The sequence below is a fragment of the Mustela putorius genome, unplaced genomic scaffold, assembly GCF_011764305.1.
Source record: "Mustela putorius furo isolate JIRA1106 unplaced genomic scaffold, ASM1176430v1.1 tig00003853_pilon_pilon_pilon, whole genome shotgun sequence".
Taxonomy (NCBI): domain Eukaryota; kingdom Metazoa; phylum Chordata; class Mammalia; order Carnivora; family Mustelidae; genus Mustela; species Mustela putorius.
In genome coordinates, this window is record NW_025422005.1 from 19,965,194 (window position 1) to 19,990,962 (window position 25,769).

Here is a 25,769-nt window from a genome sequence, read left to right on the forward strand (position 1 = left end):
ACGGGCTTTCTGATTTTGATTGGGAAGGACTCTTGGAGAAAGCCACATTTAATCTGAGACTTGAAGGATAAATAGAAGTTAGCCACTTTAAGGGGGTGGGGAACAGTCAGCAGAGGAATGTAAGCCAAGTCCCTGGGGGCATGAAAGAGTGTGGCACGTGAGAGGAACTGATACAAAGGCCTGTGGCCCTTAATGTAGTGAACAAGCAAGAAAAAAGGTAAGATGCAGGGTCTTGTAAGCTATGATTAGATATTTATGTTTTATCCTAAGTATAGGGAGAAGCCACTGAAGGCTGGCAGAATAAAGGTGGTCCTTGTGTTACTACTACCAAATTATGGCAGACCCTAAGAAAGACTTAACTTTGGTTGTTTATTCATCAATATATGTAAAATAAATGACTAAAGGGCACCCACCAACCCTGTGCTAGAATTATGGATTGACAGTGATGATGGAGGAATATGTAAGGCAAAGACCTTTCTTAGAGCCTGTGACATGGAAGAGATTAGGTATCGTGATGAATCAAGAAGTAATGTAATTTATTCATTCAACAAACATACACTGCACACCTAATCTATGCCAAACTCTGTGCTAGATGCTGGTGTTGCTCTGCAAAGATAATGCACGACACATGGGTCACAGGAGAGGCACAAACCTACTCAGAATCGTTTTCAGTTGTGATATCTGTAAGGCCTTTATAAAACATCCTTTCAATCATTAAATCAAGAAACATCTAGTGGGCATCTGCTCTGTACTAGGAGCTATACGATAGCTACTGAAGTCAAGGAACTTAGATTTCATAACAGACATACCCCCCAAAATGCATTAAAATATTAAGTGCTACAAACAGGAGAGCAGGGTTTCTATGGGAGGAAGGGTAATTCAATGGAAGAAAAAGACGTTCCTAAAAAGGCATTGCGCCCATTTTTCTGATTTGTCCCTACCTCCTCCCAGCCCAATTTTTAGCTGCTACCTTCCTTCTTGTCCCCGTATTTTCCCTTCCCATCCCAACAGATTCCATTTTCTTTGGCTATCTTGGCATCCTTTAAAAAACCCAAAGAATCCAAGATTTAAGCCTGCCTGCTTTATACTGGTTGTGTGTCATCTCGGACAATTAATGAACTTCCCCGAGCCTCAGTTTCTCCATTTGCTCCATGAAGGGATCGGAGCACATCTAAGGTTTGAGATTTATTCCAACCAAGGTGATATTCACACTCCTGCACACTGCGCTCTGCAAAGCCTCTTTGCACGGCTGCACGCATCCCTGCACCCCCACCCCCGTGCCACCTGGCAAACATCGAGACAGCTCAAATACCTCCCGGCAAGCCTCCCCTGCGTACACGCACACCACACAGCATTTTAGCCTGACCTTCCTCTCTCCGCTGCCACTGCCTCATGAGAGCCCACAGAATGGAAAGGACAAGGGACGCAGACTTGGGTTTGAGTCTTGGCCACTCACCTCACCTCTTGGGCCTCAGTTTCTCACATGTAACCTAGGGGAAATACCTAAATTCGCATGTCGAACCAGTCTATGGGGATTAAAAACAGTGTATGTCAAGTGCTTGGCACCTAGGAAGCGCTCAATAAACAGCGGCTGTACCCCACCTCTTGGGAGGCCTCAGCGTACTGAATTACGAAGTTGTCGGTCGGTCTCTCGCGCTAGACTGCGCGCCGCCTGAAGGCATCCCCTCCTCAGCGCTGCAGCGCGGGCGCAAACACGCGGGGCCAAGGGGCGCCGAGGCAGGGGGCCAGGCGGGCCGGGCCCAGAGGGATGCGGCCCCAATTCCCGGGGGGAAGGCGAAGCCAGCGGACCCCACCTCCGGGAAGTGACGCCACCAGGCGAGCGGCGCTAGAGCAGGGGCCGGCCGGAGCGGGGCGCGCGCAGCATGGCGGAAGCGGAAGGGAGTTCGCCGCTCCTGTTGCCGCCGCCGCCACCCCCGCCCGGGATGGCGGAAGTGGAGGTGCCGACGGCGGCCGAGACGGACAAGAAGCCTTTCAGCGGCTCGGGCGGCAGCACCATGGACGTGGACCGGAGCCGTTTTCCCTACTGCGTGGTGTGGACGCCCATCCCGGTGCTCACGTGAGTCTCCCCCGGCTTCCGCCCAGGGACGGGGAGAGTCGGGCGGCCCCGGGCCAGCCTCCGGTTTCGACGTGCTGCAAGCCCTTCCCTCGAGTCCGGCCCGCACCCCTCGCCCAGTCACCAGAACCCCGCCATCTACGCGGTGCCAATTTCTGCTAACGGATAGGACACCCTCCTCGCCCTCGTTACACCTGGCCTAGTGAGGGAGCAGGGCAGTCGTAGACCGGCGGGAAAGGTTCTGTGGCTGGGAAGCGCAGAACCTGTGGGCGTGCAGAAGAGGGGCCCTTCACCCGGTCTGAGGAAACATCTTCATTGAGTGCTTCATTCATTGAGTGAAAGCTTGCTGATCACTTCCTATAGGCTAGACTGAGTCCAGAGGCGGGAGTGGGAGTGTGGCTGAGACCACACTGACTCCTGAGATGTCAACATTGAAAAAGCCCCCAGACATCTGGGAGTCCAGCCGTTTGTCTCGTAGGTGATGAGGTTGGAGATCACACACTATTTCAGTTGCAAAGCGAATTTAGGTCCCAGGGTATCTACCTCCCAAAGCAGTGTTCCTTCCATGGCCTCGTCCTTTGTCAGGAGAGAGAGCAGGTGCTCCTGTAGTGTGGCTGCCTTTTAAGGAGGAGGAGCTCCTGGGTCAGGGGAGCTGGTTTGCTCTCCTACTTCAGCCTTGACAACTGATAAAAACAGCCTTCACAGTGCTGGACAATTGGCCAGGCTCTTTCACAGTCATTTTCTAAGGTAGGGATTTCTGAGATGATGAAACTGAGCTTCCTCTGTACCATTAAAGGTCTTGGTCAGCTTCACAAGCCATTGAGCAAAGGCATCCCAAACTCAGTCTTCAGACTCCGTAACATGCTCTCTTTTGACTCTCTCCCCTCACCTGATGAGACAGATTTATTCCCTGTATCATAAGCAGCCAAGTGTTGTGGAGAAGGGACCATTTTTTGGCCTTATATGTTGATGATACAAAAATGACCTTAATTTTTGTATTATGTTAAAATACTTCACTTGTTTGTGGTTTTAAATGCTTATGCATTCATTTAAAAGCATCCAAGTCTGATTCCTTTAAAAAATAAAAATTTTAAGAAAGTGTGTTCATTCATTCATTCATTCAGTGTTCTTGTAACACATTTGCTGAATGACTCCTTTGTGCCCAGAGTAGCTTTAAGTGATAACAATATAAAGTCACAGATGAAACAGATAGGATCCTCACTGTCATGGAGTTTATTTATTTATTTATTTATTTTAAGATGTTATTTATTTGACAGAGATCACAGGTAGGCAGAGAGCAGGCGGGGGCGAGGGAGGAAACAGGCTCCCCGCTGAGCAGAGAGCCCAATGTGGGGCTTGATCCCGGGACCCTGGGATCATGACCTGAGCTGAAGGCAGAGGCCTTAACCCCCTAAGCCACCTAGGCACCCCTGTCATGGAATTTAAATCCTGGTGAAAGGAGATAGACGGTAAACAAGCTAGGAAGAGAACTTCTGATAGTGATTAGTGCTGCGAAGAAAATAAAATGTTTACATGAGAATAACTGGAAGGGATAGTCAGGGAATATACTGGTTTTACTAGAAACATGTCTTCTTTCTTTAAGATCTCTGGTTTTGGGGCGCCTGGGTGGCTCAGTGGGTTAAGCCGCTGCCTTCGGCTCAGGTCATGATCTCAGGGTCCTGGGATCGAGTCCCACATCGGGCTCTCTGCTCAGCAGGGGGCCTGCTTCCCTTCCTCTCTCTCTGTGATCTCTTCCCTTCCTCTCTCCTACTGTGATCTCTCTCTGTCAAATAAATAAATAAATAAATCTTTAAAAAAAAAAAAGATCTCTGGTTTTTCCCTGTTGTCAGAAAAACATTCATAGAGTCCTCTGCTCTTCAGAGAGCTGATAGCAATATGAAATGGGGGCACCATAATCCCTAGTCACCTGGGCCAGGAGCAGCTCGCACCCCATTTCTGTTTGCATCTATGTGCATGTGTTCAATAGATAAATAAGCCATAGCCCCTCTGTGGAACCTGCAGCAGGAAGGGAAGACAGATGAACGAACCATCGTAGTGCATCGTGATGATTGCTGACCTAGGGTGCAGAGCTGGGAATAGATGTGGCACAAGGAACTGTCCTCTGTCTTTGGAAAGGGGAGCAGAGAGGAGGCAACTGAAACCAAAACTCTGTCCACCCCCTCAGAGGTGTAGGTAATTCTGCATGAAAAGCCAGATAATAGCTCCTGCTGCTAGCAAAAGCAGCTAGGATTGGATACATACTCTAAACATCTTATATTCATCATCTCATTTGGTCCTTGATCCTTACGTCAACCTAATGAAAATAGATACTGTCATCCCCATTTTGTAGATGAGGAAATAAAGGCTTAGAAGCCTACGTGGGGCTCTTTCCACTGAGATAGTCTGCCTTACCAGGTAGCACTCTCCAGGGTCAGTAACTCCTTCCCTCCTGCCGTTCCTTCGTTCCATGAACAGTTATTGAAGGTCTGTTATGTACTTGGTCTGAATAGACAGCAGTCCACAAAGCAGCTTTGGAGCTTGCCTTCATGGGATTTCCAGACTGACTGATACTTGGAGAGTTTCTTCTCTGTGGCCTCCATAGGCTCAGGGCTCTGCTGTTGTCTCTGGACTTAACAGATTTCCGGCATAGCTGTGGTATGTGGGTTACTGGTCAAACCCAGACCTTCTCCCCAACCAGATGAAAGGAACTGGGGCAGAGGCAAAGGGTGGGAGGGGTTGTTCTGAGATCAGGGTCTGAGAAGCCAGAGGAGCTACTTTCCCATAATTCTGGTGCCCATTCTGTGGCCACTGTAGCTCTTTAGCAATTTATTCTGTGCCGGTCCAGCCAATGAGATAGCAAGGGTTTATGGAACAGCTCATGGTAACAATACTGAGCAACTACCAAATGCAAGGAAGTGTGTTGGGCACTTTGCAAGCAGAGCCTGTTTAATCTTCACAGTAGCCCCCGCACTGAGGTCATTATTACTATCCACCTCCTCTCACTGACAAAGTTGGGAATGAGTAACTTGCTCCAAAACAAAGTCAAGACTCAGCCCAGCTCCAACTTCAGAGCCTGACTCCACTCTTAAATTCAGGACATTCATTCATTCATCATTTATCAGTCGGTGAATTCATACCTCCAACTGCATGCTAGGCACTGCTCTGGGGACTATAATAAATAAGAAAATCCATGCTGTCTTGGAGTGTACGTCCTAGTGGGAAAGACCACAACCATAGAAGTTAACAAGATTAGTTCCAGATAGTAGTTGATACTATGAAGATATTAAAGCAGAGTAATGAGATCTGGGGTTCCTGGGGTGATGTGTGGCTACTCTTCTTTTTTTTAAGATTTTACTTATTTACATATTTGACACAGAGAGAGAGAGATCACAAGTAGGCAGAAAGGCAGGCAGAAAGAGTTAAGCAGGCTCCCTGCTGAGCAGAGAGCCTGATGTGGGGCTTGATCCCAGGACCCTGAGATCATGACCTGAGCCTAAAGCAGAGGCTTAACCCACTGAGCCACCCAGGTGCCCCATTGTGTGGCTACTCTTGAAGGCATGGTCAGGGAAGACCTCCCAAGTGGACAGTTAAAGCTGAGGCCTAAATGACAAAGAGCAGCCAGCTGTGTGAAGCTCTAGAGGAAGAGTGTTCCAGATGAAGGCAAATGAAAAAGATCACTGAGGTGGGAAGATGTGTGTTTGGGGAATCAGAAGCAGGCAATGTCGCTAGAAAGAGGGTTGAGGTGATTTCAAGGGATAAGCCAAACTGTTGGAAGGAGTTTTTTTTTTTTTTTTTTTTTTTTTTTTTTTTTTTTTTTTTTAAAGATTTTATTTATTTATTTGACAGAGAGAAATCACAAGTAGGCAGAGAGGCAGGCAGAGAGAGAGAGAGAGGAGGAAGCAGGCTCCCTGCTGAGCAGAGAGCCCGATGCGGGACTCGATCCCAGGACCCTGAGACCATGACCTGAGCCGAAGGCAGCGGCCTAACCACTGAGCCACCCAGGCGCCCTGTTGGAAGGAGTTTTAAGTGTAACAGGAAGCCATTAATGAGTGTGGAGCAAGGGATTGATGGAACCTGAATTACATTCTCAAGAGACCGTTCTGACCCCACTATCCTTTCAGATTCCGCCAGGCAGCAGACCTAGGAAGGCCTCTGTCCCATCAGTCATAAAACTGCCCAATGTTCCTTTTAAGGATCTTTTGAATCCATCTGCTTCTTACTACCTTACCACCAGTGCTCTAGTCGGGATCACCATCATCTCTTGCCAGTATTCCAGAATAGCCTCTGAACTGGCCACCCGCTTCCCTCCACTCTTGTCCCCTCACCTTCTCCAAACACAAGCAGAGTTCTGGTTTTTACTGACTGCTCCAGCCCTTAATAATCGCTTCCTTGCACTACACCTCCAGGTTTTGCCTCCCCTTCCCAAGCAGGGTGCAGCTTTGAAACCAGTGCTGGCCACTGGCCCTGGAATGAGTCATATTTTCCCCCTGGGAGTCCTTAAACTGGACCAGTCTGTTCAGCACTGAGGCCCTGTAGCGCCCTGGTTCCCATGCTACAGACAGATCAGGGGCTTCTATATATTTTGCATATTGGGGCCCAACTGAGATTTTGGGGGGTTTTTTGGGTTTTTTTTAAAGATTTTATTTATTTATTTGACAGAGAGAGATCACAAGTAGACGGAGAGGCAGGCAGAGAGAGAGAGAGGGAAGCAGGCTCCCTGCTGAGCAGAGAGCCTGATGCGGGACTCGATCCCAGGACCCTGAGATCATGACCTGAGCCGAAGGCAGCGACTTAACCCACTGAGCCACCCAGGCGCCCCAAGATTTGGGTTTTTTAAAAAATCTGGACTTGAAGTTCGTGGGCTGCACCGTGCTCCGTCCTCATCGCTGTCCTTCCACCTACTGTTAACCTCCTCGTTTCCTCCAAGCAGCTGTCCCTGAAACCCTCCCCGCCCACACCCAGATTGGTGTTTTGGTGTTGTTGTCTTTCCTTAAGATTTTATTTATTTATTTATTTGACACAGAGAGAGAGAGTGACAGCACAAGCAGGGGGAGCAGCAGGCAGAGGGAGAAGGAGAAGCAGACTCTCCACTGAGCAAGGAGCCCAGCGCCAGGACTCCATCCCAGGACTGAGCCACCCAGGCACCCCCACAGATTGGTTTAAATGCCTCCCCCCCACTTTTTAATTTTTTTTTTTTAAAGATTTTATTTACTTATCAGAGAAAGAGGGGAGAGAGCGAGCACAGGCAGACAGAATGGCAGGCAGAGGGAGAAGCAGGCTCCCCACCGAGGAAGGAGCCTGATGCGGGACTCGATCCCAGGACGCTGGGATCATGACCTGAGCCGAAGGCAGCTGCTTAACCAACTGAGCCACCCAGGCGTCCCATCACTTTTTAATTTTTTAACCCCCTTTTTTTTTTTAAGAGGCAGATGGGGGTAGGGGGAGAAGAGGCTCTCCGCTGAGCAGAGAGCCCGACGCCAGGCTCCATCCCAAGACCCTGAGATCATGACCTGAGCAGAAGGCAGAGGCTTTAAACCACTGAGCCATCCAGGCACCCCTATTTTTTAACTTTTTTGCTGAGATACACTGCAAAGTGGACAAATCTTAAGTATATGGCTCAGTGAATTTTTGCATATATATATATGTATATATATATATTTATTCATGTCACCCAGGTGAAGATAACATTTCCACTACCCTAAAGACTCCCTTGTACCAATTAATTCTGCCCAAAAAATCACCCCTCTTTTGCCCTTGAGCACCATAGGTTAGTTTTACCTCTTCTTGTAGTTCATATAAGCGGAGTTTTATGCATGAACTTTTGTGGAAGGTTCTTTCACTGCCTAATGTCTGAGAGAACGTGTGTTGTATGTAGCCAAAGTGTGTTCTTTGTTCATTGTTACATATTATTTCATTTCATGACTCTACCTAATTTACTTACTCATTTTACTCTTGTTGGACATATGGATTATTTCGAGTTATTTTTAAAATCAACTTTATTGGGGGGTGGGTTGAACAGGTGCCAGGTACTAAGCGGGGCAGTTGTGATGATACCAGCTGGTGCACGTGAGTGATGAATCACTGAATCCTGCACCCGAAACTCGTATTGCTCGGTGTGTTACCTAGCTGGAATTGAGATAAACAGTTGGGGGAAAATTCATCTTTATTGGGATGTATTGTATATACAGTGAAGTGCATACATTTTAAGTGTGCGGTTCAGTGACAAATGTTTCCAGTGATGTTGAACAGAGGTGCTATGGATTTTCTTGGCATTGGTGGACATAAGCATTTGTTTCTGCTGGGCGTACACTCTGAGGTGGGTTTGCTGAGGCATAGAGTAATTGCCGGTTTTGAAGGCAGTAGAAACAACTGCCATTGCCCCCCATCCTCTCCACACCCCACCCTCGCCACACACCATCCTTTGGGGGTCGCCATTCTGTGGGGTGCAGTGGTGTTCCATTGTGCTATTCATTTGCCCTCGCCCCTTGTCTGTGCCTCCGCAGCCCTCCCCGGCCACCCTAGTTGGCACTCACTGCACAACGGTATATTCACATAGTCTCACACTGGGTGGAGTGTCCCCAGCGTCTGCCTAACCAGTCGAAGACCCCCTAAGTTTTGCCCCTTCTCTGTCCTTTTTTTCACAGGTGGTTTTTCCCCATCATCGGCCACATGGGCATCTGCACATCCACGGGAGTCATTCGGGACTTTGCTGGCCCCTACTTTGTCTCGGTGAGTTCCCATTCTGCCCCGCTCTGGTGGGTTCTGAGGCTTCAGTGGGAGGCTGGCCTGGCTGGCCTGAGGCAGCTTTCCAGTCTCCCCAGGAGAATGCAAATACCAGACAGTCCTGGCCCTGGCCCTCTGCTCTTCACCAGTGTCTGACCCCTTTCCCCCTTCTCTTACCTCCAGGACAGGCCAGGAGGGCAGTGTGGCCAGAAGGATTCATAAGTAACTGACCCAGTCCTTAGCCCACCCCTGGGGTACCAAGACATGGGTAGGGATTAGAGGCAAGAGTGGAGAGTCAGACCATCCAGGAACCACATCTGGACCTTCAGAAGGTGGGAGTCGCAAGGTGGGGACACAGGGGAGGCTGATGTGGTTCCCTGGGTGTGGCCATGGAGAAGATGGGGTGGGGCTTCTAGAACAAACCAGTTATATTCTTAGGTCTGTTTCCTGGGGATGTGCCTGAGGTGGGGGCAGGGGGTCAGCTCCAGACGAGCAGGCAGTGCGCTGCCCATTGCCGGGGTGTGGCTTCGTCTCCGTGAGAGGCTGGAATGAGGAGCCATGATGGTACCAGCTTGTTTATATAAATAGATGTCATGACAGAGGTCTTTTGTATATTTTATGGTAGTTTCTCTTTGACCTGCTCTGTCAGCTGGGTCTTCCTGATTCTGAACCCAGAATCTGCCCTGACTCCTTATGTAGGAGGTCCAGGGCTTAGTGAAACATGTCTGTCATTGGAAGCCTCTCAAGCCCCCTCCTCAACCACCAGGCCTCCTCTGAATGATGCAGTCAGGCTGCCAGACACAGGAGCCCCATGTGGGCCCTGTTGTCAGGTCAGGAGGTCAGAGGGTGTTGTCATTTGTACCACAAAGGAAACTGCCTCCCTGTGATCACTCAGAGATTGGCCAGAGAACTTGGAGCAAATGAGGACCAGAGAGGGTGAGAGAAGTACCCGGGAGCCACACAGAGGGGCTGTCATGGCTGGCACTCCAGTCTTTGGTTTCTGGATGCAGCACTCTGGGCACTCCTGCTGTGATGTGGCCTTCTCCCAGAAAAGCTGCTGCTGGCCCTTTAGATGCTGTGCCAGCCCAAGTAGGGCCCAGACTCCGCTTCTGCCCCCCTGACCTACCACCTTCTTAGTCACTGCACTTGCACCAAGGACACATCTGTCTACCAGGTTCTCCACTCACTTCTGCTCTTGTCCTTCTGCAGGAAGACAACATGGCCTTCGGGAAGCCTGCCAAGTAAGTGATGAGCACCCGTGTAACAAGCCCTAGGGCCGGGCCTTCTGGGATGCGGCGGGAATCAGCACCCTGAGGATGGGATGAAGGCCGGGAGAGCCAGGGTGCACCAGAGCATAGCACCCATGCTGAGCATCTGCCCCAGTCCTGGCTGCCTTTTTACCCACAGACCATCTAGACTTTGCCTCAGCTCTGCGAGGTTGTTTGCAGCTCCTTTGGAAGGATAAGGAAGGAGAAAGGGCTGGTCATGATCACACAGGAAGTGGCAGAGCTGAGACTCACACCTAGATGTCTCATTCCAAAATCTAGATTTTTCTGCCCCTTGGGAGTGAACAAGCCATTTAAGATGTAAAGGAGGCACTGCTTGGAACTCAGCTGGAAAGTTTTGGTTAGAATAAAAGTAGTCAGACCCTCTGGGAGCTATTGCTGTGTTTGGGTATTTGGAATCTTTGGTCTGTCTCCCTCCCTCTCTCTCTCCCTTCCTTCTGTTTTCTTTCTTTTTTTTTTTTTTTTAAGTAATCTCTATACCCAGTATGGGGCTTGAACTCACAACCCCCAAGATCAAAAGTCTCATGCTCCGTTAACTGAGCCAGCCAGGCACCCTTTTATTTCTTCTGTCTTGGGGGCCCACTCAGCTGTGGGCCTGGTGACAAGGTCTTAGTCATTGGTATGCTGAGAACAGCCCCTGTGGTCTGAGGCTGCCCCAGCCAAGTCAGGCCCCAGGGAGGAGGTGGTACCCGCACAGCAAAACAGCCTGCACTGGTTCCCCGCCCCCTGCTGACTTCCACAGGCAGGCGGAGATGTTGGCCATTGACCTCTGGGCTGGATGTCTGTGCCAGGCTGCTTTTCCGGGTCCATTTTCTGGGCACCCATTTCCAGGCAGGAACCCCTGTGCAGCCCCATATCCAAGCCGTTCCCCACAGAGCAGCCAGAGGGCGCCCTGTCCTCCCCGCATTCCCTTCTGGAGCCCCGCTGGGCACTCCGTTGTTAGCACAGCTGCTCGCATCTAGCTTGAGATCAGTGAGCTTTTAGCTGAATGGGCTCTTCTCCTGCTCCCCAGTCTCCCATGTGGGAGCGGGGGCAGAGAACTTGTGCTATGGATAAACTCTGGGTGACATTCAAGTCCCCCAGCACGTGGCCCGGCCTGCATCTTCCTCCCTCTGACTCCTCCAGCAGTGCCCACTCTTAACCACCCCTCCCACCCTGCTCCCGTATGAACTGCATAAGTCTGTGACTCCCTCTGTGTGTGCTCCGCCCTCTGCTGGGCACAGGTAACCACTGTTCCTTCACACGAGATGGAGATGTCACCCCAGAAGCCTCTCACAACCCCCCAAATGAGTTAGTCCCCGCCTTCCCCAGCATCCACATGGCACTGTGTGACAGGTGCCCACTGTGTGCCTCTTGCCCTGGGCTTTTCTCACCCCTGCAGCCTCCGCCCCTTCTCTGGACCCTGCACAGAGCAGGTGTCCGGAACATTTGAGAGGCTGAGTGATGGTAAGAGAGGAGAGCCAGTGCTCAGGACCCCCTCTCTCCTCCCAGGTACTGGAAGCTGGATCCTGCTCAGGTGTACGCTAGCGGGCCCAATGCGTGGGACACAGCTGTGCACGACGCCTCCGAGGAGTACAAGCACCGCATGGTAGGTGGGCCACTCGCCATAGCAGGACCCGGGGTGGAAGGTCCCCCACCGTCCAGCCTGACCCAGCCCTTCCCACGTCTCTAGCACAGTCTCTGCTGTGACAACTGCCACTCACATGTGGCGTTGGCCTTGAACCTGATGCGCTATAACAACAGCACCAACTGGAACATGGTGACGCTCTGCTTCTTCTGCCTGCTGTACGGGAAGTACGTCAGGTAAGCCGTCCAGCCACTGCTCATCCCTGGGGCCGTGGTCTCCCGAGGACCCCGTCAGGGCCCTTTGTGGAATTCTGCAGCCAACAGGGCCAAAGCAGATGCTGGTTGGAGCCATGAAGGTTCTAGAGTAATTAGCTGAGTTCCTGGTGGAAAGGAAGGTGACTGTGCTGAAATCCAGCTCCACCTGGGTCCAACCCCAGACCCATGTGATCTCAGCCACCTGCCTTGGCCTCTCTAAGCTGCAGCTGCCCTTGGCAAAATGGAGCTGATGGTTGTGGCCCCTCGGAGAGGCTGTGAGCCCTCAGAGCCCGGTGCACAGGTCAGGCAAACATGGAGACCCTCGCAGGAAGGGCTGGTAACTGTGTGTGCTCCGCCCATGGGATTCCCTTCCTACTCTTCCTCATCAGAGGCAGGGTTCTGGACAGGTGGCCTCCGTGGTGGCCAGGGAGGACATTTGAAACCACAGCCTCAACCTGTAAGGTCAAAGGCATTATTCCAGTTTTCAGGTAAGCGGACTCAGAGAGCTTGACTGATGCACCCACCTTGGCACCAGCATGGGCCTGGTCCCCCCCCTCCCCGGCCACCTCTCCAGCCCTCCCGCTAGCCACATGCATCATTAAGAGCTTCTGAAAAAGAGACTCTTAGGGGTCTTTTTTTTTTTTTTTTTTTTTTTAATTCCGAAAGTCCCTTAGCAGTCCCCAGAGAAGACTGTAACCGCAGTCACCCAGACATTGAGGCAGAGCCCTGACTCCCAGCCCCTCCGCTCCAGCCACAGCACTGTGCTGACTCCTCCCACCCCTTGCTTCCCAGAGGGCCTCATTAGAGGGCTTCCACACTGAGACTCAAGACCTCCCCAGAAAGAGCTCATTGTGGAGGGAGCGGTGAGGCCCAGAGAGGGGTGGGTGCGTCTCTCGTGCTGGCCCAGTGTGGTGTCAGATGTCTGCCAGAAACCTGGAACAGCCCCTGCCCGGGACAGTAACTGGTGACTCTGCATCGTCGGTGTCGAGCCAGGCTGGGCCTGTTCCCTTGACTGACCAAGTCTGGGGGTGAGGGAGTGGTTCCAGGAGCTTCCTTAGGAGCAGCAGCCCCATCTGGGCCGGTGGGCGGACAGGGCTCCATGAAACACATCCCATTCCTCGGCCCCTTCCCATTCGGACTCCCGTCTCTCCTCTCTGTCAGCGTGGGGGCCTTCGTGAAGACCTGGCTGCCATTCGTCCTCCTCCTGGGCATCATCCTAACTGTCAGCCTCGTCTTCAACCTTCGGTGATGGCTGCCTCCTGGCCCTGAGCCCACCAGGTTCCTGAGGAGGCAGTCGCCACCCCTTTTGGTTCCAGATTTTTTCTTTTCACCCCAAAAGGCAGGGATGGGTTTGCTCGTTTTGACCCAGTGGTCTGGGCCAGATGGACTGAACAATGGCTGAAGAGGAACATGGGGCGGGGGGTGTTTGCTTGTTGTGTCTCACTGGTCACTGAGAAGCTCCCTGTCCCCTCCTTCCCAGACTTGTGACCCCCGCCCTTGAGGTACCCTCTTTGGTCACCTGTTGGAAAGGCCTTAGCTTGCCTCTGTAGAGCTACTCCTGCCACTGCCCACTGGGCTCCCTCTGCCTCAGCCCAGTGCCCGGTGGGGAAGGGGAGCATGTTTGGACCACCGGACAAGGCCGCACAGGGGCCAGAGCTGGATTTGGAGCGCAGCCGCCTGCCAGGGCTCTGGTCCCAGGGTGGGTGGAGTACACTGAGAAGTTTCCATAAGCTAAGCTGCCCTGGGACCTTCACCACTAGTCTCTAGAATGGTCTAATAGGACTGGGTGGCCCCCAGTCAGATGTCTACCAGAAGCTGCACTAGGGGCAGTTCGTGCCCCATCTCCTGGTGTCCTCCAGCCCCTGCAGACCCTGCTTCCTCTTCTCCCTGGGCTTCGCAGCACGTGAGTCCATCTCCCCCTGCAGTTGGGGGTCGGGGCTCCCCCAGCCAGCCCAGGGAGATGAGTGATGCTGACATGCCCTGAGTGACCCGCTGTAGACCAGAGCAATGTAAACGGAGCTTGGCTTCAGCCCCAGGCATGGGCCTTGCACAGGCGCACTGGTGATGGCCCCATGGGTCCGGGATGCTGGGGGCCAGCCATCAGGGCAGCCAGTGCCCTCAGGGAGCGGGAGGGGAGCTGTTTCCTCCCACCTGCCACAGTTCCCCTTAACTTCAAGTTGTGGAAAGGGCATGTGCGGCCCCTCACCCCTGCTCCGAGGATTCCTTGCGCGGGGCTCTCTGGGCAGGGTAATAAAGAGTTTGACTCCAGAAGGTGTCTTGTCCTTGTTTTCTCCCTGGTGGGGGCCCTGACTGGCAAAGCCATGGTTGAGTCCTCGTCCAGTGCCTACCTCAGGCAGAGCTTACGGGGATGTCCGCTTCCCTCAGGTACCTCCTGTCCCGGGCCCAGGCTGTGGGAACTCCCCACCCTTCCAGATCCACTCTCCCAGAGCCTTCTCAAGGCAAGTGAGTATGAAACCCTCCCACACTGCTTGTTGGGAAGAACTGGCAGAGCACTGGGAGGTGGGGCTGGGCAGACCAGTGCCCTGACCTGTCCCCTCAGCCAGGGCTGCACCGTCTGGGATAAGACAGGAGGATCACCGGAGCCCCTGGCCTCTGCCCCGTATCCATCGGTCATATTGCTAGGTTCCCTGTGCTGACCCCCAGCGATCAGGTCACAGCCCCGCCCTCCAGCAAGACGCCAGAACCTGCTCATTTCTGGTCCTTTGCTTTCCACCTGCTGAAATTGTGGCCCTCGTTTCCAAGACTTGGCTTCAAAGTCTCTTCCTTGGTGACGTCTTTCCTAACCCTGCTCTATGTCATGTGTCATTTTAGTTGAACTCGCAAAGGATTTGGTCCCTGAATCCCGAGAATCTTTGGTGTTCATCCTGACGGCAGCCTTGAGGACAGCTGTAGCGGCTGGCCCCCATGGCCCTGGAGGGGCCTATAAGCTTATCACCCTTTGGAGCTGGAGTTTCTCCAGGGCAAGACAGAGCCCCCCACCCCGTCCCTTCGTAGCAATTCCATTTTCAAAAATCAATTTTGCATACAGGGACTCATCTGAGAGTTGGCTGAAGGGAGAAGGTTCCAGTCTGGAGGACAACCACAGCGAAGTGGGCAGACAAAAGTAGTAAGGCTTGATCCCGCCCAGCAGAACTTTTTTAAAAAATATTTTATTTATTTGAGAGAGAAAGAGCTGGAGCTGAGGAGGGGAGGGGCAGAGGAAGAGGGAGATGCAGATTGTTGGGCAGGAAGCCCAACGTGGGACTCCATCCCAGGACACTGGGATCATGACCCCAGCCAAAGGCAGACGCCTAACAACTGAGCTACCCAGGTGCACCCCAGCAGAACTTTAAATTAGCCTAGGGGAAACAAGATATAAAGAGGTGGCTGAGTGCTTAGTGTGTGCTAGGCCTCATAATAAAGTGTCATTTGTCCTCACCACAGCCCAGTGAGGTCAGTGCTACCATCCCCATTTTATAGATGAAGTAAGCACAGAGAGGTAAAGTGATTTGCTCAAGGGCACAGAGGTAGGAAGAGTGGACCCATGTTCAAGTCCAGTAGCCTAACCTACTTCCAGAGCCCCCACTCACACCCACGCTGTGGCCGGAGCACAAGGGGTAAAGCAGAGAGAGGCTGTTTTCCAAAGGGCTGGCTACTATGACCATAGAAAAGGGAGAATGCATGCTGGAGGCAAGCCAGGGGACACTCCCCTGCAGCCGTCTCAGGAGATGGCTGCTGTCACTGCCTTTGTTTTATAAAGGCAGAGAGTGAGGCTTATAGAGATTGTCACTGATCCAGGCCCACCAGGGACCAGGCACCAGAGCCAGAAGTTTAAGCCAGACCTGTTGGCCTCCAGGCTCCTGCCTTCTCACCTAAGCCCAGTGCACATCCTGGAGGCAGGGGAGCCCTGGGAGGGGCAGCGGCAAGTGGGGAGAGCACTCCTGCAGCTGGGGACTAGGGAGCACCAATGGAAGCAGAGTCTTTGGGTAGGCTTCTAAGGATGTGGGAGATGAGGACGTCAGAGCCACACTTACGGGGGGGGCCTGGGAGTCAGGCTGAGGAGTAGGTGCAGCCCAAGAGTTAGTCAAAGTGTCTAAGGGAGGCTGGACTGGTTGGGAGCACTTCTGTGAACCAGCCACAGGGTCAACCTGGTTGTTTGCCAGCACCTTCCAGAGCTGAGGAATGACAGATCAAAGCAGGGCACTGAAAGACCCCTCCAACAGCCTTGCATAGGCAGGACTAGAGGGGCTGTGTGGAGGCCAGGAGACAGGGAGGAGGAAGGTTCCAGAAGAGGCTGGGCTGGTACTAACACCTGGGCAGTGCAGGAGCAACAGCAATGGGGGATAGCTGGGGGTGGGAGAGGGGGCAGTCTGGGCGCTGGCAGCAGGGGGCTGTTCGTAGCAGTGGGAACTTGGACATAAGAGAAGACTTGGTTGGGGGAGGAGGATACAGAGTTAGGGTCCAGAGCAGCGGGGCTGGGGCTAACGCCGCCCAGGAGACACATGTGGACAGGGAGGGGCAGTGGTTGTCAAAAGAGACTGTTGGGGACGCCTGGGTGGCTCAGTTGGTTAAGCAGCTGCCTTAGGCTCAGGTCGTGACCCCAGCATCCTGGGATCGAGTACCACATGGGGGGGTGGTCCTTGCTCAGCAGGGAGCCTGCTTCTCCCTCTGCCTCTGCCTGCCATTCTATCTGCCTGTGCTCGCTCTCTCTCCCTCTCTCTCTCTGATAAATAAATAAAATCTTTAAAAAAAGAGAGAGAGACTGTTGGAGGGGGGCCCCCTGGTACCCTCTCTATGCTGGCTGGGCTCTTTCTGGCCCTTGGAACAGGCTCTTCACACCTCCACCCCCAGTTTGCATAGGAGGAAATTGCAGCTCAGCATGGTGGAGACACCTGCTTAAGGTCACACAGTGGCAGAGGAGAAACTCTACTTAGGGTCCTCTGACCCACAGTCTGCGATCCTTCCTTGACCCTGCTTCTTAGAAAGATTTCTAACCTTGCTTTCAAAGCAAGTTCCTCTCAGCAACTCCGCAGGCGGGGTGGGGCGGCCACCCACTCTAGGGATGAGGCCACCGAGGCTCTCAGGGGTTGGTGCCTGTGCTGCTCACAGCAGTTACAGAATAAGTGGGCAGCAGAGCTGGGGCCAAGCCCCTGGTGTCTCCCACCCAGTAGATCAGCTCAGAGATCTGAAAGCCAAGGCTTGGGTGCACCCCCAGGGTGCCGGGAGTCCAGGCCCGGTTTTGCAGCAGGCCCTGCTCAGAAGGTGTTTCCTCCTCCTCTGGGCTGCTGGTTGAGTCAGCCTTAGTCCCTCTCTGCTCCGCTCCCCAAGTTCTGCTCTGAAACTCAGCTGCCAGGAGTTCAGGAGAGCCCAGGTCACCCTGCGAAGGTGTCTGATCCCTACTGGACCCCTACAGGTAACACACCTCAGGGCGAAGTTTCCTTGCCAGGGTCCCAAGGGGCAGACATTGCCACCTGGTCTCCTGGGTACCCTCTGGGGCCTTAGGGGTCGGGGCAGGTGGGAGCGGGTCTGGGACTGGAACATTGACCAATGGGTCTGTCCCATAGTGTTGAATGGGAGTGGGAAGACCCGGACGCTGGATTCTGGCTCTAGAAGAAGGAACTACAGGGAGGGGTTGCTGCTGGGGACCCTAGGCTCAGATGCCCACAGCCCAGACCAGGCAGACCTGCAGGACATTTCCCCACCTCCGTACTCCTACACACACCCCCGGAGGACCCCTGGGGTCCCCCAACACATAGCATGACACAGCCCAGACACGCATCCAGCAGAGGATGAAGTACACAGGGCATATACCACACCATGCTGTCACCCGAAAGTCACTGAAGGTGAACAACAGTCACCCACGCGGCGTCACACTGGGACATGGTGCACCGACACACAGGCAGTGACACAATCTTCACACCCACAAAACAAACAGCCTCATAGACGCCTCCGTGTGCAGAGCTGTGTTGTGTTGGTCTGAGACCCTCGCAAGGGCACAATGTCACATGGGCTTGGGCCCCGGGCCACAGAAGAGCCCCAAGCTGTGTGCGGGCAGCACCCAGCACTGAACAGGGCAGATGTTCGGGAAGTAGTGCTAATGCGGGGCACACAGGCGTTCACACGGGTGTTCACACAGGATCAGACCGGGCACTCTGTAAAGACAGCCGCACCAAGCCCACGGTGCAGGCAGCAGAGGGAGAAGGCGCGCTCAGGCTTGGACACAGACTCAGCAGGGACGGCCCAGCTCAGGCAGCAGCGGTCACAAGCTAGGACTTGCCTGCCAGAGAACGCTCTTCCCATCTTGGGCCTGCCTGGTGCCCTGCCCTGGCCTGGGAGTGGGTGGGAGGGGCAGCAGGGGAGGAGAGATGGCCCAGTGGGCTCAGGCCATGCCTCCGCTCTGCCCACAACTCTGCCCCGGGCCCCCCGCCACGTCCACATGCCCCTCGGAGCTGGGCAAATGTTTTCCTTCCGGAGTCAGCATGGTGCTCGGGCAGCCTGAGCTGCTTTGCAGCCCTTGGCCTCTGCCACCAGGCCCCTGGCCAGGTTCTGGGTCAGGAGAAGGGGGAGAACCCATGTGGCCAGAGCAGAGGGGCCCAGGGGTTGCAGGCAAGAGGGCATCCCTGGCTGGAGGCCTCACGGGGAGTGGGTAAAGTGGTTACCTCAGTGGGGAGGAAGTGGGGGTGTGGGCTGGGGAGGAGGTTGCCTCAGACAGGAAGGCCAAATGGGCCAGGGCAGGGTGGAGGTGAAGGGTGGAGGGAGACAACCCGTATTGGTAGATTACCAGGGGGTGGGGGGGTGGGGGGGAGCAGTGAGCAGATCTGGGTGTGTGTTTGTGTGTGTAGCCTTCCCCATGTGTGTACAGGCATATTTCTGCATTGAATTAACCAAGCCTTTACCACTGTCTGTTGTGGGCAACATATGGGCTTTTGAGGTGAGGCGCTGTCTCTGTCTTCAAGGAGCTCACAATCCAGTCGGAGGAGGGGCAATGTGCGTGCAACACTCAGTGTGATTTGTGTGTATCTCGGGTCATGTTTTTGTCCCAAGTTATACATTCTGTGGGGCCTCGCGTGCACGGTTCAGAATATGTCAGGCATGTCCCTGGTGTGGGCCAGGGTCTGGGACCAAGACCGCATAGGGTCCTTGGTGCAGGACAGGTGTGCACTGGCCTGTCCATACAGATGGCGGTGTGATCTGTGGATGTCTCACTGTGGGTGGGCGTGCCTGCACATCTTCAAGGGTGTCTGTATGTCTTTGAGCCAGTGTGTACCTGGGCCCATGGGTCCATGGGTGTATCTCATGCCACCTTGAGCTCAGCCTTCCTGGAGTCGTACTGTGCCCACCGCCCAGGCATGTATTTGGGCAGAAAAGAGCAGTCAGCTCCAGGATGGGCCCTGTGTTTGGGCAGGGCTTGACCTGCCCCCTTGATCTGCCCCCAGGTCGCCACATGTACCCCAGCTGATGGGGCACTGTCCCAGCTGATGCCCCAGAGGGGACACCCATTTCAGGAGAGGCTCTGGGCCCTGCCCAGCCGCCTCATGGCACACGGGCCACAGCCTGAGGCTGATGCACTCTTGGACCTCAGCTTCCTGACGGAGGAGGAGCAGGAGGCCATTGCTGATGTCCTGAAGCGAGATGCCCGCCTTCGCCAGTTGGAGGAGGGCCGCGTCAGGTGAGGCAGGGCAGGGGAGCCCAGGAGAACGGGACATCAGGCACTGGGAGCCCCAGTGTGCCCCTGCTGCCTCCCAGTGTGTGGCCTGCCAAATATCTGGGTGGTTCCTGTTTTCGTCCACTGGTCACCTCCACCCTTAACCAGTGCAGGCTCCACCTCACCTGAGGCAGCTGCCTTCCTGCCTCCAGTCTCACCCTCTCTGACCCACTGGTCATGCTGCAGCTGGAGCTCCCCAGATCTGTCCTTAATGTCCCCTGCTGAAACCGCCCATGGTTCCTCAGCACCTCATGTCAGGAGCCAGCTCCTAAGTGCGCCCCGCAAAGCCTCCCTGATTAGTCCCTGCCAGCCTCCCCAGTTTCATCCTCCACCAGTAAGCCCCGCCCCTGATACACATACCTAGAATGTCCACTCGAGCCACTCAAGGGCATCAGAGTCCTTGAATACAGCCTTCTATGCTGTTCCTTCTCCCTGGAAGAGCACAGTGGCAGAGGAGCATGTGACTTAAAAGTAGTGTTTGGGGACAGGAAGACACCTCTTAGCTGTGTAACCTAGGGCAACTCTCCTGACCTCCCCAGCACCACTCTCCTCATCTGTAAAATGGGGCTAAGGAGCACTACCTCCTGGAATTAGGAGGGGGCATTATGCACAGTAGTCACTTAATGAATGATAATTATTCTCCTTCTCTGCCTGGAAAACTCCCAATTTGTCCTTCAAGAACCTAGTCAAATGTCACCTCCTCTGGGAAGCCCTCCTGGATTCCCACAGGCAAAGCTGGCCCTTCTCACATCCATCATGGCACCCACCTCATTATAGTGTACTTGTCTGTTCTGGATCCAGTCTCCCCATCAACCTGAGCTCCTTGATCCAGAGTAAGGATTGAGTCTGATTTGCTCTTGTGTCCCTGGCCCCAGGTACAAGGCCTGGCACAGAGTGGGTAGCAGGAATGTGGTTTGGATGACAGCCACACCCTCCCCTATCCCCCAGCAAGCTCCGGGCCTCGCTGGCAGACCCTGGGCAGCTGAAGATCCTGACAGGAGACTGGTTCCAGGAAGCGCGCTCACAACGGCACCACCATGCCCACCTTGGCTCTGATCTTGTCCGAGCCTCTATCCGCAGAAAGAAGAGCTCCATGGGTGAGAGGAGATCCCCGGGGTGAGACTGGCTACACAGAGCCCAGGGCACTGGCTATGCATGTACAGTAAGAGATGGCCCCTGGTACTGTGTGTCTTTGGGTGGGCACCACCCCTCCATGAGCTCCTGGAGGTGAGTGAGTTTCTCCAAAGGTCAGACTTCCTGAGATCCAGGGTTCACAGAGCTTCTCACCCGGGCACAGGAGATCAGGCTCCAGGCAGCGATGGGGAGGCTGAAGCTGCTGAGAAAGAAGTTGAAGAGGAGCCGGAGCCCAGGTGAGGAGGCCTGGCAGGGGGAGAGGAGGGTGCCTACCAGTCCTCTGGGGTCTATCCCCTGACAACCACCTCTCCCTTCTCCTAGGCTCGTCGTGGACAAGGCACCCCAAGAGACGCTCAGCAAGGCTGAGGTGAGTAATGAGTAACCCTGAAGAGGAGGTGGGAAGTGAGACTCAGGAGACCCTGGTCTGGGCCACTGTAATCCTCCTCTGTCAAATGGGGACAGGGACCTGGCCTCTAAGGGAATCTCAGAATCTGGCTCTTAGGGGTGGTGGGGGACTGAGCTAGGTGAGGTTTAGGACTCAGAAGTTACTGTCTGCCACCAGTGGGACGGAGTCAGACAGGGCATGCCGTGACACGGGACGGGGTGTGACATGCAGGCCCCACTGGTTTGGCAACTGGTTAGCTGGTTACCAGCCCTGCCTGGAGGGCTGTGCTAAATCCATCTGGGATAGCTAGCTGGAGCCTCTGGCCTCTGACCCTATCGTGACCTTTGACTCCTTTGTCACTAGTCCCCACTGTGATCTTGCTTTTTTCAGAAACCTGATTCCCCTTCACCATATGTCCCCCTAAAGTCTTCAGATCATGAGGAAGAGCCCCAGTCCCAGGAAGGTGAGCGGGAGGGTGTGTGTTGGGGACTACAGAGAGGTTTCAGGGACCAGAGGCATCTCTGAAGTGACCCCAACCACCTGTGTTCACCTTCCTTCCCCATCCTACTCTCTCCTTGGTGCGTGTATATGCGTGTGCGTGTGCGGTCTCAAGGGCTTCCCGCAGGACTGGAGCCTGAATCCGCAGGTCACGGGAGTGGCAAAACAGTCCCTCCAAATTTGCTTAGGGGCAGGCTAGAGAGGGCCACGCTCAGTAGCTCATGCCCCACCCCAGCCCCGGGCTCTGGGGCCCCACAGGTCTACACGGAGGAGGCGGACCCGGAGCCGGAGCCACGGCCGCGGGGAGCGGAGTCGCCGCCACCCCCAGGCCAGGTAGGCGGGAGCGGCCGGCGGCTGCTCCCAAGACCCGGAGCGGATTCTGGGCGGGGAGTGCCCGTGCACCAGGCTGAGAGCCGTCGGGGGAAGGGCTGGGAAAGAGAAGACGCCCCGTCACTTACCCCTGCCCCGCGCTCCCCAGACCCAGACGGCACCCGAGATCTTGCAGAACGGGGAGGAAGCTCCCGGGCCCAGCCCCTCCCTCGACCGCATGCTCAGCAGCAGCTCCTCGGTGTCCAGCCTCAACTCCTCCACGGTGAGGGGGGAAGGGGGAGGGCTATGGCCTGGGGACGAAGGAGACGGGTGGGGGACGCCACCCTTCCATATCCCCGCGCGTAGCCCCGGCCTCACCCCTCCCTCGTCCCCTGATCTGAGCAACACCCCCTGCCCCGCGCTGACCTCCACCCCCGCCCGCAGCTGAGCGGCAGCCTGCTGAGCCTGTCGGGGGAGGCCGAGGCCGGCGCGGTGCAGGTGCGCGGCTCCGTGCACTTCGGGCTACGCTACGAGCCGGGCACCGCCGAGCTGCGCGTGCACGTGATCCAGTGCCAGGGCCTGGCTGCCGCGCGACGCCGCCGCTCCGATCCGTGAGTGCCTGACCCGCTCTCGCCGCACCCCCACCCCGCCACTCTTCTTGGCCTATTTTTGTCCGTCTTCGAAGTGGGAGTATCAACGTCCTTGGGAGGCGCGGGGGTTGAGTGAGAGAACTCCTGGAAAGCGCTGCCCGGAAGCCGTGCTCTGGGCTGGGGCTGGGGAGGCCCCCCCGGGGGGGTGGTAGGAGCTGGGAGGGGCCCCCATTCAGCTCCGGTCCTCCCCTCCCCTCCCACGCTCCAGCTACGTCAAAAGCTACCTCCTCCCGGATAAGCAGAGCAAGCGCAAGACGGCGGTGAAGAAACGGAATCTGAACCCGGTCTTCAACGAGACTCTGAGGGTGAGGCTGCGACGACCGGGCGGCCCCCCATGCGTGAACCCAACGCCCCTTCCTGCGGGGGCCTGATGGCTGGGGCAGCCAGGATATGGTCGTTGCCCGTCGCTTGGACCCTCCGTTGTGCGGGAGGAACGGCAGGGCGGCCCTCCGTTCGTGCGTTCCCCAGTGGGTCAGCCCAGTGCTGGGCATGGCGCTAGTCCAGACCTCCCATTAAGGCCCTTCGGGGCTCCCCCAGATTCCATCGTGCAAGGAACGCGGTAGGACAGCCCCCCCCCCCAGCCGTCCACACTGCCGCAGCGCTGAAGCCAGCGCCAGCCGCCCAGCCGCCGTGGTCCCTTAAAGCGCACCTCTTGTCCCCAGTACTCCGTCCCGCAGGCCGAGCTCCGGGGCCGCGTGCTGAGCCTGTCCGTGTGGCACCGCGAGAGCCTGGGTCGCAACATCTTTCTGGGGGAAGTCGAAGTGCCTCTCGACACGTGGGACTGGGACTCTGAGCCCACCTGGCTCCCTCTGCAGCCCCGGGTGAGGCAGCCTGCCCGCGTGGAGACCCAGCGACGCAGGTGTCCCGCCTGCACCCTCCCCCGCCTACCCCCCCTTTCCTTTGCTCCAGCCCCCTCTGACCCCGCCTTTGGCCGAGCCTCCCCTCGGCCTTGCAACCCTACTGCCCGCCCCCCCGCGGCGGTTGGGTCCCCCGGCTAGGTGCACCCCATCCGGGTCTGGAGACCTCACCCCTCGATGGCCGCTTTCGCTGGGGCCGGCTCCCGCCCCTGACCTGACCGCCTTTCGCAGGTCCCACACTCTCCCGACGACCTCCCCAGCCGCGGGCTGCTCTCCCTTTCCCTCAAGTACGTCCCCGCCGGCTCCGAGGGTGAGTGCCCCGCGAGAGGCCACGCTGGACGGGACCTGGAAGGAGGGGGCCTCCGGTCTGGCGAGGGCGAGGGGCGTCAGGCGAGGGCATGCGGCGGCAGGGTCTGAGCCGAGTCTCTGGGCAGGTGCGGGACTGCCCCCCAGCGGGGAGCTGCACTTCTGGGTGAAGGAAGCTCAGGACCTCGTGCCGCTGCGCTCAGGAACCCCCGATACCTACGTACAGTGGTGAGGGGCTTCGGGCCGGTCCTGGCTACCCTTCCTCCCCGCCCTCCCCCACCGCCCACGCGCTCTGGAGCTCCCCACCTCTGACAAACCCCTTGTCATCAACCGTTCTTGATCCGCCCCCAGTCTGATCTTCGACCACTGTGCAGGGGTGAAGGGGACAACTTGAACAAAAGCCCAGAGTCAGAAAAGTTAAAGACTTCCTTCAGGAGCTGCATTTCAGAGTAACAAGCCATAGGACTTGTTGGAGAGCCGAGGCTGGGGACCTGGGAGGTCACAGGGGCTCTTCCATGAAAAGACCTGGAAGGTCAGGCTGTGGGGCTTGGCCCTGAACTTGCAGTTCAGTTATTTTCAAAGTAAGCTCTGGGGGACCTCTAGGGGTGCCTCTGGGTGCTGCCCCACACTCAGAGAGTGAAATATGTCGGACTGGTCAGGTTCTAAGTTCCCAGCCCTGATTTCAGGTACAGACGTTGTTTTCTTTTACTTCTGGGTAATGTTTTATCTTGCAGGGTGGGTTCTGAGGCTTTAAAAAGTTTGGAAACTACTTCTGGGGGCAACATGGAGCCAATGAAGGTCATTGTGCAGGGAAGTAGCAGAACTGTATTTCAGAGACTGTACTCTGGGGTCCTACGAATAAAAGTTGTAACTTTTAAAGACAAGAGCCTGAGAGGTAGCTGGCCCAAAGGTCCACAAATAGTGAAGGTTTGAGTTCAGGACGTAGGTGAGAGCCAGAGGGCATGGACATTGTGAGGGAGAATGAGTAGGATCTGGTGACTGGTTGGTTCTGGGGAGCGTGAAGGGATAGCCACTTGATTGCCAGCCTACCTGCCCCACAGTTCAGTGCTGCCCGATGACAGCCACGCCAGCCGCCAACGGACAAGGGTTGTACGACGCAGCCTCAGCCCTGTGTTCAACCATACGATGGTTTACGATGGCTTCAGGCCTGCTGACCTGCACCAGGCCTGTGCTGAGCTTTCCCTCTGGGACCATGGGGCCCTGACCAGCCGCCAGCTGGGCGGCACACGCCTCAGCCTGGGCACTGGTAAGTGGGGCAGGGCCCCGGGAGACCTGATGCTGAGACCGGGCTTAGTGTGTGGCCTTGGGCACTTCTCCACCCTTCCCTGAGCTTTGATATCCACTGTGAGCTGGGAGTGGCAGTGGGTAATCTGGGACCCAGCAGGCATTCCTTGGGACCTAGGGTGTCCAGGGTAACCATGTCCTTCACCCCTGTCTGCACATATCCAGGGAGCAGCTACGGGCTCCAGGTACCCTGGATGGATTCCACAGCGGAGGAGAAGCAGCTGTGGCAGATGCTTCTGGAGCGACCATGTGAGTGGGTGGATGGCCTTCTGCCCCTCAGAACCGACCTGGTCCCCAGGACATAGCTGCTCTACAAGCTCCACCACACTCCTCTCTGGACCCCCATCTCAGGGCCTGCCCTTGGCCAAAACCAATAAAGTCTATTCTAAGGGCAGCAAGAGGCTGATGTCTGTTTTTGGGCAGCAAGGGCGATGGCAAGAATGGGTGAGGGAAGTGAGAGGGAACAGGTGAAGAGACTTCAGACTCGGAAAGACCTTAGGAAGCTGGTCCCAGAACCCCCGGCCCCCTATACCTCAGAAGTTGCCAAGATCTGGGGTGTCTGGGCGGCTCAGTGGGTTAAGCCTCTGCCTTCAGTTCAGGTCATGATCTCAGGGTCCAGGGATCGAGCCCCGCATTGGGCTCTCTGCTCAGCAGGGAGCCTGCTTCCCCCTCTCTCTCTGCCTGCCTCTGCCTACTTGTGATCTCTGTCAGATAAA

The 25,769-nt window shown here is 55.5% G+C and overlaps 2 protein-coding genes across 6 annotated transcripts; both read left to right on the plus strand.

Moving 5' to 3' along the window:
* The first annotated feature begins 1,833 nt into the window (after nt 1-1,833).
* TMEM222 (transmembrane protein 222) lies at nt 1,834-15,062 on the plus strand. Of its 3 annotated transcripts, none has more exons than XM_045064029.1 (7): nt 1,834-2,077; nt 8,719-8,803; nt 10,007-10,038; nt 11,575-11,671; nt 11,756-11,886; nt 12,294-12,392; nt 13,066-14,172. In XM_045064029.1, the coding sequence occupies exons 1-7, from the start codon at nt 1,884-1,886 to the stop codon at nt 13,151-13,153; spliced, it is 726 nt and encodes a 241-aa protein (XP_044919964.1). In that variant the 5' UTR covers nt 1,834-1,883; the 3' UTR covers nt 13,154-14,172. The 3 variants fall into 3 exon arrangements, with proteins under 3 accessions (XP_044919964.1, XP_044919965.1, XP_004741131.1); XM_045064030.1 differs by lacking the exons at nt 12,294-12,392; nt 13,066-14,172 and adding exons at nt 14,290-14,367; nt 14,737-15,062 and having other exon boundaries at nt 1,835-2,077; XM_004741074.3 differs by lacking the exon at nt 12,294-12,392 and having other exon boundaries at nt 1,841-2,077.
* Nucleotides 15,063-16,661: 1,599 nt separating this feature from the next.
* Nucleotides 16,662-25,447, plus strand: SYTL1 (synaptotagmin like 1). Of its 3 annotated transcripts, none has more exons than XM_045064031.1 (15): nt 16,662-17,317; nt 19,341-19,573; nt 20,558-20,706; nt 20,907-20,979; nt 21,065-21,110; nt 21,519-21,591; nt 21,742-21,959; nt 22,105-22,218; nt 22,380-22,546; nt 22,794-22,890; nt 23,248-23,406; nt 23,674-23,752; nt 23,877-23,976; nt 24,810-25,015; nt 25,219-25,447. In XM_045064031.1, the coding sequence occupies exons 2-15, from the start codon at nt 19,383-19,385 to the stop codon at nt 25,356-25,358; spliced, it is 1,812 nt and encodes a 603-aa protein (XP_044919966.1). In that variant the 5' UTR covers nt 16,662-17,317; nt 19,341-19,382; the 3' UTR covers nt 25,359-25,447. The 3 variants fall into 3 exon arrangements, with proteins under 3 accessions (XP_044919966.1, XP_012902625.1, XP_044919967.1); XM_013047171.2 differs by having other exon boundaries at nt 16,669-17,317; nt 21,862-21,959; XM_045064032.1 differs by lacking the exon at nt 16,662-17,317 and having other exon boundaries at nt 19,434-19,573; nt 20,558-20,725.
* The last annotated feature ends 322 nt before the right edge of the window (nt 25,448-25,769 follow it).